At 38.0% G+C, this 22,377-nt stretch overlaps 1 protein-coding gene across 4 annotated transcripts in view; it reads left to right on the forward strand.

Annotated features, from left to right (window-relative positions):
• The window catches only part of KIZ (kizuna centrosomal protein), a 90,967-nt gene that overhangs the window by 41,323 nt on the left and 27,267 nt on the right, over positions 1–22,377 (forward strand). For all 4 annotated transcript variants that reach the window (XR_010599990.1, XM_065589838.1, XM_065589837.1 and 1 more), the window contains 3 exons: positions 5,866–6,000; positions 10,231–10,395; positions 14,961–15,111. Coding sequence is in view for 3 of the 4 variants with exons in the window: in XM_065589838.1 (XP_065445910.1) it covers positions 5,866–6,000; positions 10,231–10,395; positions 14,961–15,111 (451 nt within the window). In the remaining variant the exon portion in view is untranslated. The remainder of the gene's footprint in view (positions 1–5,865; positions 6,001–10,230; positions 10,396–14,960; positions 15,112–22,377) is intronic.

The raw sequence follows: 22,377 nt of genomic DNA on the forward strand, positions 1-22,377 counted from the left end.
ACCATTTATCACCTTACCTCTGGGTTCATGAGTTTACTTTAGGTCTATTGGTTAAAAGTAGTAAGGGGATGTGTGGAAAGGAAATCACAGACAGACTATTTTGAGGCCGCTGTTTCACTGAATTAAAAACAAAACAAAAATCTTTACTGCATATCGGCAAGTCACTGGTTTTCAGGTGACATTATCTGCATCCAACTAAGTGGAGAACAGTGGAGCATCCTCAGTTAAATTTTCAAATTTTGTTTCTTGTGCAAATATATTTTGTAAAAAGGCTTTTTTTTTTTCAAATGAGTCTTTTAATGTCACATTTTAGCTTACAGTGAGTTATTACAACGCAGTTACAAACTGCTTAAAGTATGATTTCTATCTTGGGTATACCGGCAAGCTGTTACCTGTGGAAATACATGAGTGATGTTGCTATGATAACAGGTTTATCTAAAAGCTTGTAATCTAGTTTAAGGAAGCAGACTGATATTCAGTACTCTCCTAAACAGCTGAGTGAGACAATTTTGATGTTCAAGTTGTTAAAATTAATAAAATATAAAAAGTGAGCTTAATTCATAGGACGGATTGATGAATGAGTTTCTCTCTTTATCTGCCAGAGAGTGACAGTGCACCTATGTTTAAAATATTCCACCGTAAATTCAACCTATATTGTGGGAACCAAATAGGAGAGATGAGTAGTCTGTTCTTTGCACCTGTTCATTTCTTGGCCTCTCTGCTGAGCCTGCCAACAAGTGCTCTAGATTTTGCTAATTTTGGTTGTAGTTTTTGTGATGTCACCTTGTTTACTGTCAGTGATACTTAGACCTGTAATTCATTGCACATAAAGTACTGAACAGCTATCCTATAACAACGGCTGTTCTCTACTGATTTGTAACAGATTTGAACGAGTGAACTAGAAGCAAAAAGCTCCATATCTCTCCCCCCCCCCCCATTCGTTAGAGCTATCCAGCCCTCTATTTAAAGGGCTAAAAAACAAAAACAAAAAACCCCCAGAGAATTAGTGCATGGAAAGATGATGACTATTTTAAGGCCTATGTTGGGGGGGGGGGGGGGGGAGAGACAGCGCTTTTGCCAGAGCTGCTTCAGCTGCATTGAAGAGGACTTAGCACAGATGGATTGTGCATTACAAAATGTAACACATAATTCAAGCTGTCAGCTTAATCAGACTGTTTCCAGGAAGCAACCTGTAAAAGAGAAGGACCCCTTGTTTGCTGACCTCTGATCCATAGCCTGCTGCAGATTGTCATACATTTTGTTTCTCTTTATGTTGGTGTCCCTTCCTTCCCCTTCTTTTTGTTATTGTATTCCCTTCAAGTGGCACCCTGGAAAGACCACCCAGAGGGAGTAAAACAATAAGAAATGAACTAGCCACTAACATATAGGTTTTGTAAGATTTTAGTAAAAGAAAAAGTACTGTTTAACTACATATGTGATCTCTAGTATTGTTGTATATATTACAAGTCCAAAAACTGCATGCACAGCTGTTTAAATTTAATTTTTCTTTGTAGTGGAAGACAGGGCTTTAGTATTTTTCAGAACAAGCAAAGCTTAGCAAAATTTAGTGAGAACATATTGCAGCTTTATATATGAGGGACGATAACCATCATTGCAAAATGAACAAAATGTAATAAACTGTTATATATTATAAAAACCTTGGTTTGGCTACCAGACTTCTTAGAGCTTGTAGGCCAGCTGTGTTGTTGCTTCGTGGAGTTCTTCTGTTGAAACTCCTTAACAAAGCAGGCCGTCTGAAATCAAAATCTGAATGGCTATTTACACCTCTGTAAAAGGATTAGCAGTGCTCCATTGTTACAATGTTTAAATCTTAATTTGCATCATTATAGAGGTTTCAGAGTAGCAGCCGTGTTAGTCTGTATCCGCAAAAAGAAGAACAGGAGGACTTGTGGCACCTTAGAGACTAACAAATTTATTTATTTATGCTCTAATAAATTTGTTAGTCTCTAAGGTGCCACAAGTCCTCCTGTTCTTCTTTTTGCATTATAGAGGTGTAGCTTCATCAAATCCCTGGTAGGTCCCAGTTATGTTTTTGGACCTGTAGGTGGTCACTAAATTTATTCTGGTAGTGGAGGTAAAGGAATTAAATTGCTCAATGTGTCAGTAATTTTAAGAAATTATCTCAGGATCTAATTGACTTTGGATAGTTTAAATGCTATTGCACATTATTACTACATATTTGTTGTTGCATATAGTTGCAAGATGTATCCCATACATAGGAAGGGAATGTATGTATATTACTATGGAGTTTGTACATATATCACTTAAAAGAATGTCCATTAGGATTTACATGAACATGTTTTCACTATAGATTGGCCCAGGCTGCAAAGTTGAGATCTGGATTTTGAAAGCCCTCTGTCCCATTGTTCCAGTAGCACTCAGATCTCAAGTTTCAATTCAGGCCTGTCTCTGGTTTTAATATATATGAGCATCATATAGTCTGTGCAAGGGATGTTTAAAAACTGAAACTGTTGTATTACTTTCCTTTGGGAGAAAATAGTCTTGTAAAGTGGTTCTCAACCAGGGATCCAGGGCCCCCTGGAGGGCTTGTGAGCAGGTTTCAGGGGGTCTGCTAAGCAGGGCCAGTGTTAGTCGCTGGAGCCCAGGACAGAAAGCCGAAGTCCCCGCATATGGGGCAGAAGCCTGGGGAACCTGAGGTTGAAGCCGAAGCCTGAGCAATGTAGGTTTGCAGGTTCCCCATGCAATTCCCCCGCTTGCTACCCCCTAATGCCAGCCTGGGCTTTTATACACACAAAAAACAGTTATTATGGCACAGGTGGGCCATGGAGTTTTTATAGCATGTTGAGGGGGCCTCAGAAAGAAAAAGATTGAGAACCCCCGGTCTAGTAGAAAGTACAAATAACACTTTTGTAACCACTTGGTATGAAAAACAGATTAACTTTTGTAACCTTTTAAAAAAAAATTAACACGTAGATACTCTAGGCTCATACGTATAAAGTTCATTTGGTAACAGGGAAAGGTGATCAGAGTTTAAAGAAAGCCAAGAAATTTTTTTGTGTCTATAGCAGATGCCAGTAGAACCCGCTACAGCTAAAGGCAACCTGCAAGGGAAATAGGTTTGTGCTCTTTTTTTTTTTTCTTTATGAATGATTTTTAAAAAGGTGTGTGTGTGTGTATATATATAAATATATATAATGATCAGATGATCATATATGTATATGTAATGTACGTATTTTTTTCTGTTATTAGAGGTTTGGGTTCTAACTGGCAGACTGGTTGAATAACAAGTGACGTATTTACATCACAAAAGTCAAGAGAGTGAAAGATGAGCAAAGAGTGAAAGAGAGTTAAATACTTTGTGAACACCTCTGTAACTTCAACATCAAAAAACGTTCTGGAGAAGAGATGCCTTTACATTCAGCACTCTCACATCTTCAGATATAGGACAAAAGGTCACAAAATACATGTTCTGAGTCTTCTGGTGCAGAAGTCTCAACCTTTTTGGACTCAGGACCCATTGGTAGACATTGGTGGCCTGCTGCAACCCAGTAAATAGCTTTAGTGCAAAAAACACCTGGCTCACTAAATATTTTTTACCATGATGTATATAATATATACGTTAACCTAATAAGTACTAAATAAGCATACTGTGCGTACCAGAACAATAGGTCCTATACCACGGGGCTGGCTCTACTCCGGGCATTGCAACCTGGTGCATGGGGTCACAGCGGCATTCACTCAAATTTGGCCTGGCTGGACCCCCATCATCATGACAGCAATGCAGTTGAACCAAACCTGAGTGGTGCTACAACCCCGTGCACCACGTCGCAACATCTGGAGTTGGAGAGCCGAGCCCAGCCAGCCCTTTGGACCAGAGAGTCACCACTGCAGGGTGAGCGTGAGGCCTCCCACATGCCCCTTTGACACATTCTGGTGACTCAGTTATGGATCGTGATCCCTGAGTTCCACCAGTTATATCAGGGAAGACCAGAGTTTACAATTCCTGATATTCTTAGAGTAAAAAAACAACCAATCAAAAACACACACAAGAAGAGAAAATATCTCTTTAATCTCAGCCTTTCTGGCCTTTTCTTACAGTCGTAAAGAAGCAAAGGAGGGCACAAACCCATTCTTTAAAAAAAACTTAGCAGGACTTTCTTAAAGTTGAAGTCCATTTTCTATTTTAACCCCTTTGCAGAGGCACTCTTAGCTTTCTGAAATATTCACTTTTGGGCCTGAAATGTTATATGCTGCTTCACTTTTCAAAGAGGGTGTGCTTCTGTGTGTGTGTATGTAAAAGGATAAGCTGAATCCATTCCTTTCAGCCATTTTTGAGTAAAAGGGTGTGGAAAAAATACACTTTAGTCCTATAAAAAAAAAGTCTGGTGTTTTTGACGGTGATTCGAGAAAGTTGTGAAAGGTGAAATTTGACATGGAAATAGTCCCTCGTTAAGGATTAGCGTGTGGTTTTGGTTTGGGAGAAAGGAAGGATTAATTTGTCAAAGTTATTGTGTTGGTGAGTGGGATATATTACCCCCCCACACACAAGTGCTTTATATTATGTATCTTTGCCAGTCCTGACCCATGTTCATCTACTCCCCCATTTGAAATAAACACTAAAAGGCACCTCTCCACATCAAGGGCAATAAAACAAATTTGGAGTCTGTAGGACAAGTCATTTTGGAGATGAGGTGAGCTGAAAAAAGTTAAGAAAACTTCCAAAAAGTCAGTAAGAGGTGAATTTTTTTTTAAACACTGCGAGTAAGATTTCCAACAGCACTTGGCGTTGGCCTGGCTCTGATCCCATTGAAGTGAGTGGTAAATTGAAAATTACATCCCATGGCTGTAAACTCCTTTTCTGATACTTTTATTTTTCCAAACATCCCAGTAGTGTGTGTTTGAAAGAGGTACTAACTCCTCCTCCATCTCTGCCACTCTTTCTCAAAGCTCTAGGACATTTTACAGTTAATGGGAGGAAACCGTATTTAACCCTCTCCTAGCCCTTTATTACTTTTCCACCTCACCCCAAGCCCTTGTTTTATATTTTTCCTGCTCATACATGTTCGTTTCTCTGCTTATTGATCTGCCTTTACATGTGGAGGATCGTTGGCTTGAGGTTTCTTGTGGATAGAGGGGCGGTCAGGATGACCACATATATCAGGAAGTGCAAATGTGCCCAGCCATCTTGTTGCCAATTTCACTGACCCTGGTAGCCATTGAAGTCCTTGTGAAGCTCTCTGTCATTTGTGGATGAGAAGTGCTATATAGTATAAAAGGATTATAGATTTTGATTCTGGGTTATAATTATGGATTCTTATTCCTTATGTAGCCAAGTCTATAGAGGTCTCCAAAAACTAGAGCAAAGTGCTGATTTCTGTGAAGTTGGCAGGAACACAAAGACAGCCCCTGAAAACAGAGACATGCATTCACCCTAATTAAAAATAAAACACTCATTGGTGCTATTGAAACATGGTGTCCAAAGTGTACCGAGACGACTGGCAGAAATGTAAAAGCATTGTTGGAGTTCAAGATTTTTTTTTCCTTTTTCTACAGAGCTACAGCAATATTGTTTTTGCTGAAAGGTAATTCTCAGTTTCACTAGCAATATAAATGTAGATTTAGCACTTTTCTAAAAAGCTGTTTATGTAGTATTCGGTTTCATATCTGTTTTTCCTCTTACCGTATTCATTTACTTTATTTGGGAAGTCTGACTGAGTTCTGTATTGTCAAGACTTTTAACCTTTTTGTAAACCTCTTCGTGTGGGTGAAAGATTAAAATAAGGACACAAATCAAAATAATTTAAATGTATACATATGTTTGACTTGCGCTCAGTAGAATGCAGTTTTAAAAGCTTTAAAACATTGTTTGTTATCTGTCTTCAGGGATTGTTTGTCATTTGAAGGATTCTCCCATTTACTCCAGTTCATAGAAGATTTGGTGGCGAAAGCAGCACCTGAATGCTTGGCTTTATACCAAAGTGAAACCATAAGTCTGGCAAAAATGAAGAAGCTAATAAGGTTGGTGCAACTTTCATTGGATCTACACCAACAGAACTCTAAATTAAAAAGTAGAAATTAGAAACGGATAGTATTTCCTTTTCCCCAGTCCCATCTCATTTGCTTTTGCTTTAGTGTCCTTAGCTGTAACATCTATAAATAAGGTTTCAGAGTAGCAGCCGTGTTAGTCTGTATCCGCAAAAAGAACAGGAGTACTTGTGGCACCTTAGAGACTAACAAATTTATTAGAGCATATTATTATTTATTATGCTCTAATAAATGTGTTAGTCTCTAAGGTGCCACAAGTACTCCTGATGTATAAATAAAATTTTCTTTAAATTGTTTGTTGGCTACTAGCTTTGAATTTGGCTCTGGTGACTGGAAGTTGTTACCCCTGGCAGCTGTTCAGTGATCTTTGAGATATAAGCTGGTGGTCTATGGTCTTCATTCTGTTGGTGAAAAGGAGCAGAGAGAGAAAGACCTCCTCCAATCCAACATCTACAGTAGTTAACAAAAAAACACACTTCTGATGTCAGCAAAAAGCTGAACTATGACTTTAGGAACCTCGTTCCACCAAATAATTTTAATAAATAAGGGCTCTACTCAGCCTAAATGTTCAGAAGGTTACTCTAGTCTAGCCCTTGGAAATGGCCATTAGTGCTGGGATTAGTGTAAAGAGTGATACCACCACATCCTTCTTTCTGGGCTGGCAGCGGAAAAATGCACCAAAAGCCAAACAGTAACGAAGAATGTATGTAATAGTGGTATGATATTGTCCTGTGCCTGTCTGCAGCTATGAAACACATCATTTGGCACCTCACTATGTCTACAAAAGCAGGCATAGGGACTGAAAGGTCTTTTGGCATCTTTAATTAAATGCTACCATAAAAAAGGTCTGTTTATTTTAGGGAGTCTCATAGACTCATAGACTTTAAGGTCAGAAGGGACCATTATGATCATCTGGTCTGACCCCCTGCATGCTGCAGGCCATGAAACCGTCCCTACCCCTTCCCTGGACTCTGCTGTTGAAGTCCCCAAACCTGTTTTTAGTGACTTCAATCGGCAGAGACCCTCCTGCTAGAGATCCCTGCCCCATGCTGCGGAGGAAGGCGAAAAACCTCCAGAGGCTCAGCCAATCTGCCCTGGAGGAAAATTCCTTCCCGACCCCAAATATGGCGATCAGTAAGACCCCGAGCATATAGGCAAGAGTCTCCAGCCTGGCCCCTGTTAGCCATTATACTATCTATTTACCTACCATTGCTTGGTTTTCCTTGACTACTATGTTTTACCATTAAACCATTCCCTCCATAAACTTATCTAACTTAATCTTAAAACCAGACAGGTCCGTCGCCCCCACCGTTTCCCTCGGAAGTCATAAGGAAGGTTTCCAAAACAAGTTAGAATTATTTGCCTGTACAATGGGTATAATTAGAAATTGTTTCCTGCGTCAACATGGTATTTACCTTCACTGTGGCAACTCCAGTAATCCCTATACTTATAACTATATTTAAGAATGTAAGAGTGACCATACTGAGTCAGACCAATGATCCATCTAGCTCAGTGTCCTCCTGTCTTCTGATAGTGGCCAGTGCCAGGTCTTCAAAGGTAATGAACAGAACAAGGCAATTTATTGAGTGATGCATCCCCGGTCATCCAGTCCCTGCTTCTGGCAGTCAGAACATGGGGTTGCATCCCTGATCATCTTGGTTAATAGCCATTGATGGACCTATCCTCTATGAATTTATCTAATTCTTTTTTTAACTTAGTTATACTTTTCTGCCATCACAACATCCCCTGGGAACAGGCTGACTGTGCTTTGTGTGAAGAAATACTTCCTTTTGTTTGTTTTAAACCCGTTGCCTTGTTAATTTCATTGGATGATGCCTTGTTCTTATGTTATGTGAAGTGGTAAATAAAACATATTTATTCATTTTCTCCATACCATTCATGATTTTATAGACCTCTATCAGATCCCGCCCCCACAGTCATCTCTTTTCCAAGCTGAACAGTCCCAGTCTTCTTAATGTCTCTTCATATGGAAGCTGTTCCATACCCCTAATCAGTTTTGTTGCCCTTATTTGTACTTTTACAATTCTAATATAACTTTTTTTGAGAGGGGGCAATCAGAACTGCATGCCTTTCAACGTGTAGGTGTACCGTAGATTTATATAGTGGCGTTATGATATTTTCTGTCTTATTCATCTTTTTCCTAGTTGTTCCCTAACACTGTTATCTTTTTTGACTGCCACTGCACATTGAGTGGATGTTTTCAGAGAACTATCCACAAGATCTTTTTTGAGTGGTTACAGCTAATTTAGACCCCATCATTTTGTATATATAGTTGGGATTATGTTTTCCAGTGTACATTACTTTCCATTTATCAACATTGAATTTCTTCTGCCATTTTGTTGCCCAGTCATCCAGTTTTGTGAGATCCCTTTGTAACTCTTCGCAGTCGGCCTTGGACTTAACCATCTTGAATAATTTTGAATTGCCTGCAAACTTTGCCATCTAACAGCCTACCCTTTTTTCTAGATCATTTATGAATATGTTGAACAGCACTGGTTCCAGTACAGATCCCTGTGGGACCCTGCTATTTAATTCTCTCCACTGTAAAAACTGACCATTTATTCCTACCCTTTGTTTCCTATTCTGTAACCAGTTACTGATGCATGAGAGGACTTATCCCATGACTGCATACTTTGCTTAAGAGTCTTTGGTGAGAGACTTTGTCAAAGGCTTTCTGAAGTATACTGTATCCACTGGATCACCTTTGTCCACACACTTATTGACCCCCTCAAAGAATTCTAATAAATTGGTGAGACATGATTTCCCTTTGCAAAAGCCGTATTGACTCTTTCTCAACATATTGTGTTCATCTATGTGTCTGATAATTCTGTTCTTTACTATAGTTTCAACCAAATTGCCGGGTACTGAAGTTAGGCTTACCGGCCTGTAATTGCCAGGATCGCCTCTGGAGCCTTTTTTTAAATTAATGTTACATTAGCAATCTGCCAATCAGCTGGTACAGGGGCTGATTTAAGCTAGTAGTTCTCAACCTTTCCAGAGTCTGATCAGTCTTGCGTACCCCAAGTTTCACCTCACTTTAAAAACAACTTGCTTACAAAATCAGACATAAAAATACAAGTGTCGCAGCATGCTATTATTGAAAAATGGCTTACTTTCTCATTTTTACCAAATAATTATGAAATAAATCAATTGGAAAATAAATATTGTACTTACATTTCACTGTATAGTATATAGAACAGTATAAACAGGTCATTATCTATATGCAATTTTAGTTTGTACTGACTTCGCTAGTGCTTTTTATGTAGCCTATTGTAAAACTAGTCAAAAATCTAAATGACTTGATGTACCTCCTGGAAGACCTCTATGTACCCCCAGGGGATGTGTACCCCTGGTTGAGAACCATTGATTTAAGCAATAGGTTACATACCACAATTAGTAGTTCTTCAGTTTCATATTTTAGGTCCTTCAGCACTGTTGAGTCAATACTGTCTGGTTCTGGTGACTTATTACTGTTTAATTTATCAATTTAATTTATCAGTTTAACTACTGTTGATGTTGAGGCCCCAGTCCTGCTAACACTTATGCACATTCTTAACTTTATGAACGTGAATAGGCCCATTGACTTCAGGGGCACTACTCATATGCATAAAATTAAGCACACATGTAAGTGTTTGCGTGGTCCCACTGCAATGGAGGGTATTGAAATTCGTGTTGTTTCAATCTTAATTGTTGTATTCAGTCTTTTATCTCCAAAAAACAGCTGGTGGATATATTTTATTGCATCCAGGATTCACAAGGCTGTCAGGTGACAAAAGTTATTGCAAGAACTAATCTTGATATAATCAACCATATAAAACTTTACCTTTTTAAAGATTGGTTGATAGGTTGGTTTAGCTCACCTAGAATATTCATGTGGTGTTTCTTGTCATAGGAATAATTATTTTTCAGGTGTAATATCCCCAGTCAAAGGGCGTTAAGGAGTTAAAAAGTTGGATTTGATCCCTGGGTTTTTTAAAAAAAAATCTTTTTTTCTAACTACATCGCTCTATTTTATGTCTTTGTCAAGAGACATTGTCATGGCTGCATTTTTATGTCTAGATTATATTACTGATTATTATTCCATAAACCATGAGAATTATTGCAGATTCTATATCCAACCTATTTTAGCTGTCTGTCTGGGCTTAAATAAACATTTCATGCAGCACCTGTTTTATTTTATAGCTTTTGTAATCAAACTGGCAATTTGAAAGAGGAAGACCTTGAGGCATGTGAAGCAGTTGTCCTTCATCAGCTTCAGGGATTGTTGCAGAACACATTGAATGGATGCCTCTTACCTGAGAAAACACTTAATGACAGAGGTAGATCTACAGATGAAAAGCAAGTCAGGTATCATAGTCACAAAACTAATGCAATCATACAATTAATGTTCTTACTCTTTGTCTGAATTTGTTTCTGAATGTTTCACGAAAAGAAAGCAGAATATAGATCAAATCCTGAGTGACATTAAAATTTCAGAATTCCAAGAGGTGATCTACACGCACTTCAATATCAGCCATGTGATTCAAGCATTGTAAATTAGCAGAATAAGGCGATTTTTTTTTTTTACTAGTCAGTTTTTAAAATCACTTCAGTTGAGCTCTTCTCACTAAAAGGTTGTGCACCTATTTGCTTTTTACATGTTAAGTGTAAAGTTTTTTCTCATTTTAAATGAGACATTATATAGATTTAGCTCTGCCTTCCATTTGCATCAATGAGAGACATGTGGCTAAAATCCACTGGTCAACTTCAAAATGTATCATTAAAATATGTTAATTACATGATACACTTCCCTAACCTAGAAAGGTAGGTGGACTGACTTTCAACAGCAAAAAGCTGCTCTTTGGTTTGCCTCGTCATCATAGTCTTTGCAGTGTCAGGGAGAAAACTTGCACTGGATTCCCATTGTATTGCAGCCCGGGCTGCGAGTTTATTGAATTTCTCAACAGTGACTCCTTTTGCTGATTGAGGAATAGTATTAAACTTCAAAGGGATTTCATATACTTGTCCTTTATTGTTTGAAAGGCGAGTGGTTGCAATATGGAACCACGAGGCTGTAGGATATAAATTTGAGGAGTAAATAAGGGTTCTTACAAAGATGCATCTTTCTGGGGAGGAGAAGAGGAGGGAAACACAGCTGTTTCTAACAGAGGTGCTCAGTGTGTGGTTTATATGCTGTATCTGAAATACTATACAAAGTATCTTTCTAAAAAGCAAGATACATACACATAGAATATTTACACATAATCTGGTAATTCTGTTGAGAGCCCAGGTTGTGAAACACATGGCCAGCATAGAGGCATTTATTTGTGTCCCAGAAAATATGGTGCATTATTATAATCATTCACTTTGTAGTGAAAGTTAGAATTAAATGGTTCAAAACTGTTTCAGTTATAAACTTCTGTTTTCCTATGTTTATGCCAATTTTTAATAAAAACACTTTTTTGGGATGAAACTATTTGCTCTTGGCTCCACGGTGAATTAGTTTGGAAACTGTGATGAAAATTCTATCAATCATTTTTTAGTTAAATAGAGGAAATAATACTATTTTCACTTAAAAAACAAAACAAAACATTTCTTTATTTGTCTAGACTCAATTAAAATTGACTGAAATTTGAAACTTACATTGGACATAGCCCTCAACGGTGAATAGTGTCTTTGCTGGATTTGTAAAAAATGGTTTGAAATTTAATAAAGTTATGATCCTATTAAAACTTCGTACTGAGCATGCACATTTACAAGTGTGTACTTTCAGGTAGACTCACTGCCCCTGTGTGCTGCGCAGCATGCATGCACTTAAATAAACAGATGAAGGGGATAGCAGTTGGTCTGTTTAGCATCTTCACAATTTATACTTTTGACCAGCTTCAAGCCCCTTATTCATTTTTCTCCTCTCACTCATGCCCCTTCACTCCCCTCCCCAATAGAGTTTATTTGAATGTGTGATCATGTTTCACAGATACTCAGGCTTTGTATTCCAGCCACAAAAATTTGAAATTCATGGTTCTCCATTGCATCCCTGACTGGCCGGTCTTTGTCCTCCCCTCCCCAGTTGTGGGTTGGAATTTAATGCCTATCCCTGGTTCCTTTAATTCAGAGGCTGGGATAACTAAATTGAAATTAAAATGGAACTTTATAGGAATGGACCTTAAAGGATGGACAGTTCAAATAAAAGAAAAAATTAACTTCCCAAGAGAAATTTAACTCTGTCATGATGCTTTTACTTGTCTGTAGCAAGAACAACAGAAATAAAAATACTAATTAAATTGCTTAACATATTATTATGATTTGTTTTTAGTATTTAAATATATAGTATAAAATCAACTCTATATGCCATGTGACCGAGTTAACGTTGCTGGAGGAAACCTTTAGCTTTTGCATTCCCTGATTTTTATTGTAACCATTTATTTTAACCTTAATGGTTAATTATTTTGTATATACTATTGTAGAAGCCTAGAATGTTTCCTTTTCATACACATGCCACAAGGCAGGGGAAGGTTTCATTAGTGAGATCATTTGCTAGCACTGTAATGAAAACAGAACTCCTTCCCCATGCCTTACGCTTAACGTTTATGCCCTAATCTATAACATGAGTAAAGTTACAGGAATGCTTGTGTTTGCAGGATCAGGGCACTTATTAGCACTGAAGTACCATTCATTTCACAGGATTTAGTTGTCCTTTGGAGACAGATACATCTCTGAGCACTGATGTATCATTGCAGTATTTCCGAAGCTGTTTCTCAGGGAAATACACCTATAGCATTAAATGAAACTTGCCTCTTCTAGAATTTGTGAAACGTCTTTGGAAATGGAGCAATTTTTTTTAAATACTTTTTTTTACCAGATGTAGTGGGGAATATTTTTAAGTATATTGATTGTTGTGAAAAATGGAAAACCCACTTTTGCTCAAAAATCCCTGTAAGTGTGGATTTTGAAAAAGCTGCTGGAGAAAGAGGTGTTCCTTATCAGGCTGCTTAGTAGATTAAGCAAAGTATTATTAGGGCCAGTTAGTTGCAGAAGGGAAATAGAACTCAAGACCTCCTGGCTCCTAACACCACACTTAATCCAGTATACCATGTGACTAGGAATATTTGTAAAGTGTGTATCAGTGCAACAGAATGTTGCTAATTTATAGTACTGACTGGAAGATCTATTATGGAACACTGAGTTTTGCAAATTACCAAGTAAGATGTAAGGGACCAGGGCATAGGTGGTGTGGCCTAGCAATCACAGCTGGGTTGGGGTCCACACATCAGGGTGGTAGTTGGTGGGCGGGGGTCAGAGGAATCGTTAGAGCTGGGATTAGTAAGCAAGAGTTGGGGTCAAAGTCAGGCCAGGGTCGGAGACGGGAGACCAGAGGTTGTAGTATTAATAAGACTGGGACTGTTCAGCTTGAAAAAGAGACGACTAAGGGGGGATCTGATAGAGGTCTATAAAATCATGACTGGTGTGAAGAAAGTAAATAAGGAAGTGTTATTTACTCCTTCTCATAACACAAGAACTAGGGGTCACCAAATGAAATTAATAGGCAGCAGGTTTAAAACAAACAAAAGGAAGTATTTTTTCACATAACGCACAGTCATACTGTGGAACTCCTTGCCAGAGGATGTTGTGAAGGCCAAGACTATAACAGGGTTAAAAAAAACCTAGATAAGTTCATGGAGGATAGGTCCATCAATAGCTGTTGGCAAGGATGGTGTCCCTAGCCTCTGTTTGCCAGAAGCTGGGAATGGGTGACAGGGGATGGATCACTTGATAATTACCTGTTTGTTCATTCCCTCTAGGGAACCTGGCATTGGCTACTGTCGGAAGACAGGATACTGGGCTAGATGGACCTTTGGTCTGACCCAGTATGGCCGTTCTTATGGAGATATACCTATCTCATAGAACTGGAAGGGACCCCGAAAGGTCATCGGGTCCAGCCCCCTGCCTTCACTAGCAGGACCAAGTACCAATTTTCCCCCAGATCCCTAAATGGCCCCCTCAAGGATTGAACTCACAACCCAGGGTTTAGCAGGCCAATGCTCAAACCACTGAGCTATCCCTCCCCCCATATATATGTTCTTATATGTGCCAGGCTAGAACTGGTAGGCAGGAATCCGGGTCAGTGTCAGGCCGGAGGTGGAGACTGGGGATCAGAGGTAGTACTAAGCTAAAGTCAGGGTCAGGCTGGGATCAGAGACCATTGATCAGGAGACCAGATGAGGTCTGGAGTTGCACCAGGCCCCAAATCTGTGGTGTTGACCAGCAAACTTCTTGGGGCACCTTCCAGAGTTAAATAGGGTTGCTGGCCAATCAGAGGGTTGCAGGATACTGTCACACTGGGTCCCTTGGGCTGTACTTCCTGCAGCACCTATTCTCCACAGTGCACCCTGGCTGTGGCTCTGCATGGCCTCCCAGAGGGACTGTGGGAAAATCAGCCATCCCAAGCTCTGCAGACTCACGTAAGGCTGCAGGGACTAGAACCTATGTGAACAAACTCAATAAATCCTGAATAAAGCATCACACAGTCATGCACATTGACAACTATACTTCATTTTTAATAATCTCTAATAATTCTATGTAGTGTACTATTAAATACAGACGATGGCAACATCATTGATTATGTGAGCACTAATGTGAGTGCACGAAGGAAGAGGTAATCAGAATAAAAGGAGTTATATTCATTTCAGCTAAATTTGTCGGACAGGGAGGGCAAGGATTTGTCAACTGTAAAGAGACAAAGTCTGTAGACACAGAAATGTTATTTTCCACTTTCCGCAAGGATATTACACATTGAGTTTTTAAAAAGTAGTTAATAATATCTCATTGATTATACTGCACTAAACAAACAGATATGAATAGCGTGGGCTGATTTTACAATTTATTGACACGCTGTGTCTGTCATATTTACTGCATGTATGTCTGTTTTCCAGGCCTGACCTGCCATTGGATTTTGCCATGTTATGGGAACGTTTGTGCAAACACATTTTGTTCTTGAAAAAACACCATGTTTTGCTGAAGGAAGAAGTAAAAGAGATGTTTGGAACTTTACTTATTTCAGAAAAAAATGCACAAGATGGCCAGGTTAGCACTTACGATCATTCAGCAGTTTTGCTGACTGGTAATCAAACGGTTGGTGTGTGCGCACGCGAATGTGTCTCTGTGGCTACAGCCTGAAGTTTTGGAGAAAAATAGAAATAAAAAATTATTTTTTTAAAGAGCCTTTTTAGACTTACAAATAGATATCAGCTGTCACAGTGGTCCCCTACCATGATTCTTGTGATCAGTGATCACTACTGTGAAAGTTTAATCTTTCACTCTTTGCTCTTTCCCTTTCCCACTTGTGCACTGATAGCAGCTATTTAGAAATATGCATACATTTATAGGAATAAGTGATACTCCTTATCAGTGATATAAGCACCATTATACTTATATAGCAGTGGCCACTTGTACCACTTTACCCGTACCAGTTTCTAAACCGTTATGGTTCAAATAGTGCAAAAATTATTTAGAAAAGCCCCAAGGAAGCTGCAGCTTTATCAGCTATCACATTTTTGTCTTACACTTTTTCATTTGAAAAAGAAACACCAGGAAATTCCATACCAAAAAATCAATACTTTAAAGTTGCAAGAATCAAGAAATGCCAAATTATATAATCACTTACTGTTGTTTTCTCAGGACCTCTATCTTGTTCCATGTACGATCTATTTGTAAATGTATGCAATTGTTTGTAATCTCACCAGAAGAAAAATATATAATGTGTAAATCAGTGGCAATGTCTACATAGTAAATCATACAGGAGGAAAAAACAAACAAACATAAGTCACTAACCCCATCTGACATTTTTCTTTTATTTAAAAAAACCTAAGAATGTCAGGAAAAAAAATTGCCATTCTTAATCAGATTCTGAGATAGTTGAAAGGTGGTTTGGGAGAAGGAAGAGGGGTCTCCATTTATTTTCTTCATGGAATAAAGCATTTTAAAGAATTTCTTCAAGATTTTCAGTAGGGCATCAGTATTCCCCGGTCCCCCAAAATCCATATTTTAAATTAAATAGATGTGCTGTAGTGAAACCAGGAAAAAAATAATCACAAGCCCATTGTATCTCATTGTTCTCTGTCCATCAGTCTCTCTAGATTAATAGCTTTTCATCATGAGTGATAGCTTTTTTCTTTCTTAAAATAGCATTGTAATGCTTGGTATACTAAATTTATATGGACAATTTTACAAACAAGGCCATTGTGTATACTTTTAAAACTTTAATATATATGGTTATAAACCAGCTCCCTGTAAAAAGAGCTGGCAGTTTGATGGACCAGATACTGCCCCCACCAATCCTACCACAAATCTCGAGTAAATGGGCTTTGCACAGAGGCCATAAGAGGGGATAGAAGAATAGAATCCCCCCCTGCCCCAGCCAGGCAGCTTGGATTGGACTAGCTGTGCGGCAGCTGGGCTGTCACTGAGCCCAAGAGCCATAGTAATAGTTGGGGCTCTTGCACACCCTCTGCAGGGAAAGTGTAGTTACTTTCATACCCTACGTGGTTTTCCCTCTGTGCAGCAGAGCATTGATGGTTCCATCTGTGACTGAGGAGTTCTGTACTTGCTGGCAAGGACATGGAGGCATTTGTCCGTATATTGTGGTGACTTTTTAAATTTTAGTAATAATCATACGTAACTGTTACGTAATGCTTTGCATCTGTTGATCACAAAGCTTGTTACAAAAGAAGGTGAGAATCATTATCCCCACTTTACAGATGGGGAAATGGACACAAAGTGACTTGCCTAAGTATCCACAGTAGGCTAGTGTCAGATCAAGGAACACAACCCACGTCTCCTGACCTAGCCCTATCTGCTAAACCGTACTGTTTCTTCAAGAGGAGATGGATCATTATTGTCATCCAGGGTATCGCTCTTCTCTACCTTTAAATTATGAGTTTATAACAAGACTTCTTTGCATGAATCCACAATCAAAAATCAGCCCTTTGCATATCACAGAGAGCAGATATATTCTGAAGAGTTAATCAGATTTAGATTTTTAATCCAGTTTTTTTTGTAGATAGTTCATAGCTCAAAAAATAAACTGAACAAGTAATTTACAAATCTTGTTTTTTTCCCCTCATTTATGCAGTTTCCATAGGTAACTGATTTTTTTTTTTTAATTTCAGTAAAATCACGGCCCAAACAATAATGTGTAATATTTTGGTACATTGGAGCTTTATTTTAAATTGTAGTCAAGGTAATTGTACTTTTAAAAGAAATAAGGATAAATTGTTTGGCTTTCAGACTTGCAATGCACTTTGCCTGAGCAAGAGACCCAGTCAGGAGATGCATCTTTGAACTGATAGTAAATATATTTACAATATTTGTGGAGCTACTCTTATACATTTTGTATTTGGTTATAGCATTGAGGAAACTATTGCAATGAGGCTAGAACATTGAGTGTATGATGACAATCAGGTGAGAATTTGAATAAAGATAGTAAAGAAAAAAGATTTATATTTAGAGTTCAGTAACATAAGCACTTTATTGCTCAACATATGCACTATAATCTGTTTGCTGTTGTGTTACACTGGTACCCATGTGTGCATGCATTTATTTTTGTATTATATCTACTAATCAGGATAAATTCTCAAGGGAATTTATCTTCAGGATAGATTTACCTTGGAAACCTCTTATTTACAAGGAAATTGCACAGGACAATAGGCTTCCATGAAAGTAGCCTATATAAATAAGGATAAAATACAAAGGCACACAGCTCATTAAATAAAACACCTACGTTAAAGCTAGTTGGATTCCTGGAAATATTTAAACAACCTGCTATTAAATTCTTTAGAACAGAACACATTTTATGCTAAATGTTTATCCCACCTCTACACACGCACCTGCATTTTGAAGAACAAATATCTACATGTTGAAAAAAATCAAATATTTGCACTCAAAAACTCCAAATGGACAAAAAGAGGCCAGGTGGAGTTGTGATTTAATTATTTTGCTCATTATGTGCACTTAGGGTTCTTGATTATTAGGACTTCAAGATTGATACAGTTTTCAGGCCATTTTTGAAGATTTACTGTGCTGACAGATGAAGATTCCACCAAACCGTACATTGCTGGCGCCATGTATTGTCACAGCATTGCTAAAACATCCAAGAGCATGCAAAGCCCTATCAGCATTCCAAACGTGCATATAAATCCACTCATGGAGGAACCCCATGGGCAGAGTTGGGAATGCTTTAAATAAGCATCCTGAACTTAAGGAGAGTCCCATCAGTCTCTGTACCCCTCCATCACACAACCAGCCAGCTCCTCATTCAACAGGCCCGATGGGCTCAGAAGTGTTTGGCTGTGACCAGTAAACCTAATTTCCCTTCTAGCATTGTCAGAAGGCAGATGTTGTGACCTTCTGTTTTGGCATATTCTCTTCCTCTCCTTCCTCTTTCCCCAACCCTAGGTTACCTTTGTCCAGTTCCTCCATGTGGTGTCCTCCACTCAAAAAGCTGTAGAGTCTCCCTCTTCCTTCCTGCCTGTAGTGTTGCCCGGATTCCTTCCTTTCTCTCTTCTCCTCCCCCGGCATGTCTTACCATCTATTTCTTTCTCTCCCTCCCTCTCCCCATCCCTTGCCATGGATGTTTTCTCTTTCATTGCCATATACTTTGAGACTACCTGATGCTCCTTTTGTGGCTTTAGGGCTAGTTGTCGGGAGTTTCCTCAGATGGGACTCTCCCTTTTTCTTTTGGTGGTCTGTGAGGGCATCTTGACCTTGAAACTTCAGGGTTTGACTTATGAAAGAAACTTTCTAAAAAGTATTTCTGATAGAGTTCTTCATACTCAGTTACACTCCAGTAAATATAGGAACAATACAGCTTATTTTATAACTTGGGCCATCTTTTTAGCCTGATGTAGATCCTACCAGACTTTGGTTAAGAAGGCCTTTCTCCAGACAAGCTGGAGACCCTAATAAGGGTGTGAGAGTTTGGTCCCTGCTGGTCCAGGCATCAGCCCTTGTGGTTTCTGGGATTTCATTGTGGGATGTCTGATGGGAAGCCATCCCATTTTATCTGGATTCCTAAATGTAATATTTAGTTTCCATTTATTACTTGTGAATGATAATTTGAAATGGATTAACAATACTTTTACTAGAGGCACAAAAAGTCACAGTGAAGGAAGAAGGCCATATTGGTAAAAAAACAAACAAACAAAAACCCACTTAAAGGGGAAGTGAAGGCAGCTACAAAAAATAATTATATAATATTAACATAAGTTAGCAAATGTAGGAAATTGATAAGAGAGTAAAAGGACACGAGAAATCTATGTCGGTAGAGTTAAGGACAATAGGAAGGAATTTTTAGAAATATATATTGGGACCAAAGAGAATCTAACAATGGTATTTGTCCATTACTAAATGGAAAGGGTAGAATTATTAATAATAATGTAGAAAAGGCTGAAGTGTTCAATAAATATTTGTTATGCATTTGAGGAAAAAATAGATGACATAGTTATCTCATATGATAACACTCTTTCTATTTGTCTACTATCTCAGGAGTATGTTAAGCAGCAGCTGCTAAAGTAAATGTTTTTAAATCAGCAAGTCTAGATAACTTGCATCCAGGAGTTTTAAAAGAGCTGACTAAGGAGCTCACTGAAGCATTAATGTTGATTTTCAATAAGTCTTGGCCCAATGTGGAAGTTTCAGAAGACTGGAGGAAAGCTAGTGTTGTGCCAATATTTAAAAAGGGTAAACAGGATGATGTAGTTAATTTATAGGCCTGTTAGTCTGACGTCTAACACGGGCAAAATAATGGAGGGACTTGATTAATAATGAATTAAAGGAGGTTAATATAATTAATGCCCAACCAACATGAGTTTATTGCAGATAAATTTTGTCAAATTTTGATATCTTTTTTTTATGAGATTACAAGTGTGGTTGATAAAGGTGTTGATGTAATATACTTCTACAAGGCATTTGAATTAGTACTCATGACATTTTGACTTTAAAAAACTAGTAAGATCTAAAATTAACATGGCACACATTAAATTGTAGCTAACAAGTCTCAAAATGTAATTGTAAATGGGGAATCATCATTCGATGGGTGTGTTTCTAATAGAGTCTCACAAGGATTGGTTCTTGGCCCTGCGGTATTTAACATTTTTATTAGTGTCTTGGAACAAAACATAAAATCAACACTGATAAAACTTTTGAATGACACAAAAATTGGGGGGGAGGTAAATAAAAAGAGGACTGGTCGCTGATATAGATTGATCTGGATTATTTGATAAACTGGGCACAAGCAAACAATATAGGTTTTCCTATGGCTAAATGTATACATCTAGGCACAAAGAACCTATCATACTTCTATGATGGGAGACTGTCCCTGAAAGCAATGACTCTGAAAAAGATTTGGGGAGGGGAGAGAGGGTGAGAAGGGATAAAGAGCTCAATCTTACTCATCTTAACAAAGAAGGTTAAGAGATGACTTGATTAATCTATAAGTATTTACATGGGGAACAAATATTTAATAATGGGCTCTTCAGTCTAGCAGAAAAAGGTATAATGTGGTCCAATGGCTGGAAGTTGAAGCTAGACAAATTCAGACCAGGCATAAGGCATCCCTTTTTTCCTTAACTGTGAGAGTAATTAACCACTGGAACAATTTACCAAGGGTCATGGTGGATTCTCCATCACTGACCATTTTAAAATCATGATTGGATGTTTTTCTAAACAGTAAGCTCCAGGAATTATTTTGCGGAAGTTCTGTGGCCTGTGTTATACAGGTCAGATTAGTTGATCACAGTGGTACCTTCTGGCCTGGAATCTGTGATGGTGCACATGTCCATCAGTAACAGCATAAAATATATTACTAGTAGAATCTTTATGTCAGTTGAATTGCTTCTGATATAATATATTAGATTTGCATTGTGATGGACTCTCAATTGGAAACAAGTCTGTCTTTTCAATAATAAAAATATTTCGTGATCCTGGCTATAGAACCTAATTTATTTTTAACATTAACAAAAAGCAATCACTTAGAATTTCCCTGATTTGTGTTGATGTGCTTTTGTTGTTTACATGTATTGAAATCCTGTGCATGAGGTTAATTTAAAAAACAAAACAAAACCTTCACTGAAAGTTATTTGCTCACGACTCAAAAAGAGCCATTGTGGTCTCTTGGGTAAATAGCGGATTAAGAAAAAAAGCAAATGAGTAATATTTACCTATGGGACCTGAATGATTCCAGCTGGAGCCATTCCATTCTCACAGGTAAACATATAAAGAAAGTCACAAAATCTAGGATTATTTCCATGAGACATCAGTCCAGATCCTTGGAGGCTCCCTCATTTATTGAACCATTAGATAATTAGAGCTTGAAACTAGTGAGATCTACAGAATCAGGCCCCTAATTTGCACACTATATAATAAAAATCCTTAACAGCTGGAGGGAGGAAAAAAATGGAAACAATGCTCTATATTGATTAAAGGTTCATTTGAAAATACGTCTTTTCAACTGTTATTTGCGTGTGTGTGTGTGTATATATATATATATATATATGTGTGTGTGTGTATATATGTGTGTGTGTTGTGTACTTGATTTTAAGTTTTGGATCAAATCCATGTGAGTTATACAACCAAAAATTTTAAAATATGTAAATTTCTATTTTAAAAAAGGTTTTAATGCTCAGAAATAACTTGCTTTTTAAAAACAGGGCTAAACTTGCTTCTAGAACTTTGCTAGTTGCTTTTAGCTCGGAGCTATGTTTTTTAGCAATTATAGCCTTCTCGGAAAATGTAGGTTTTAATTAAAGATAGAAAAAGCAAAAAAGAAAGCTAATACATCCTTAACTATAGAGATATGAATGGTGCTGCTGAAATACATATGAATACACAAGACTGAATAAACTGTCTGGGTACAATCAATAATACTGTACGTTTAGAGCCTGAACCAAAGCCCATTTAAATAAGTGGAAAGCCTCCCATTGACTTCAATGGGGTTTGGCTCAGGTCCTTCAGCCCCAAGTACATTGGGTTAGGTATAGTTTTATCTAGCCTTATTTTACTTGTAGTTTAAAACAATTTAGGTAAACTCTGGGCGTGGTCTGCTTGGCCAAAGTGGATGAGGAAAATGCTTCAAAACCCGGTTAGTCTGAACCAATTTTAAAATATTGTAACAATGTTTCTGGCCTAGCATAGCTGGTGGCACACTGTATTTTCTTTCCTTGACGGGTAACTCATCAATGACAAAACACTGATGATTTCTGGAAAATGTATTCCTTAAAAAAAAAAAAAAAAAAAAGCGTTGTAAGTTTGTGTTAGGAATTAAATTAAACTATGAAGTAAAGTAAGAGCAGTTTA

Source organism: Chrysemys picta, chromosome 3, assembly GCF_011386835.1.
Source record: "Chrysemys picta bellii isolate R12L10 chromosome 3, ASM1138683v2, whole genome shotgun sequence".
In the NCBI taxonomy this organism is placed as follows: Eukaryota; Metazoa; Chordata; order Testudines; family Emydidae; genus Chrysemys; species Chrysemys picta.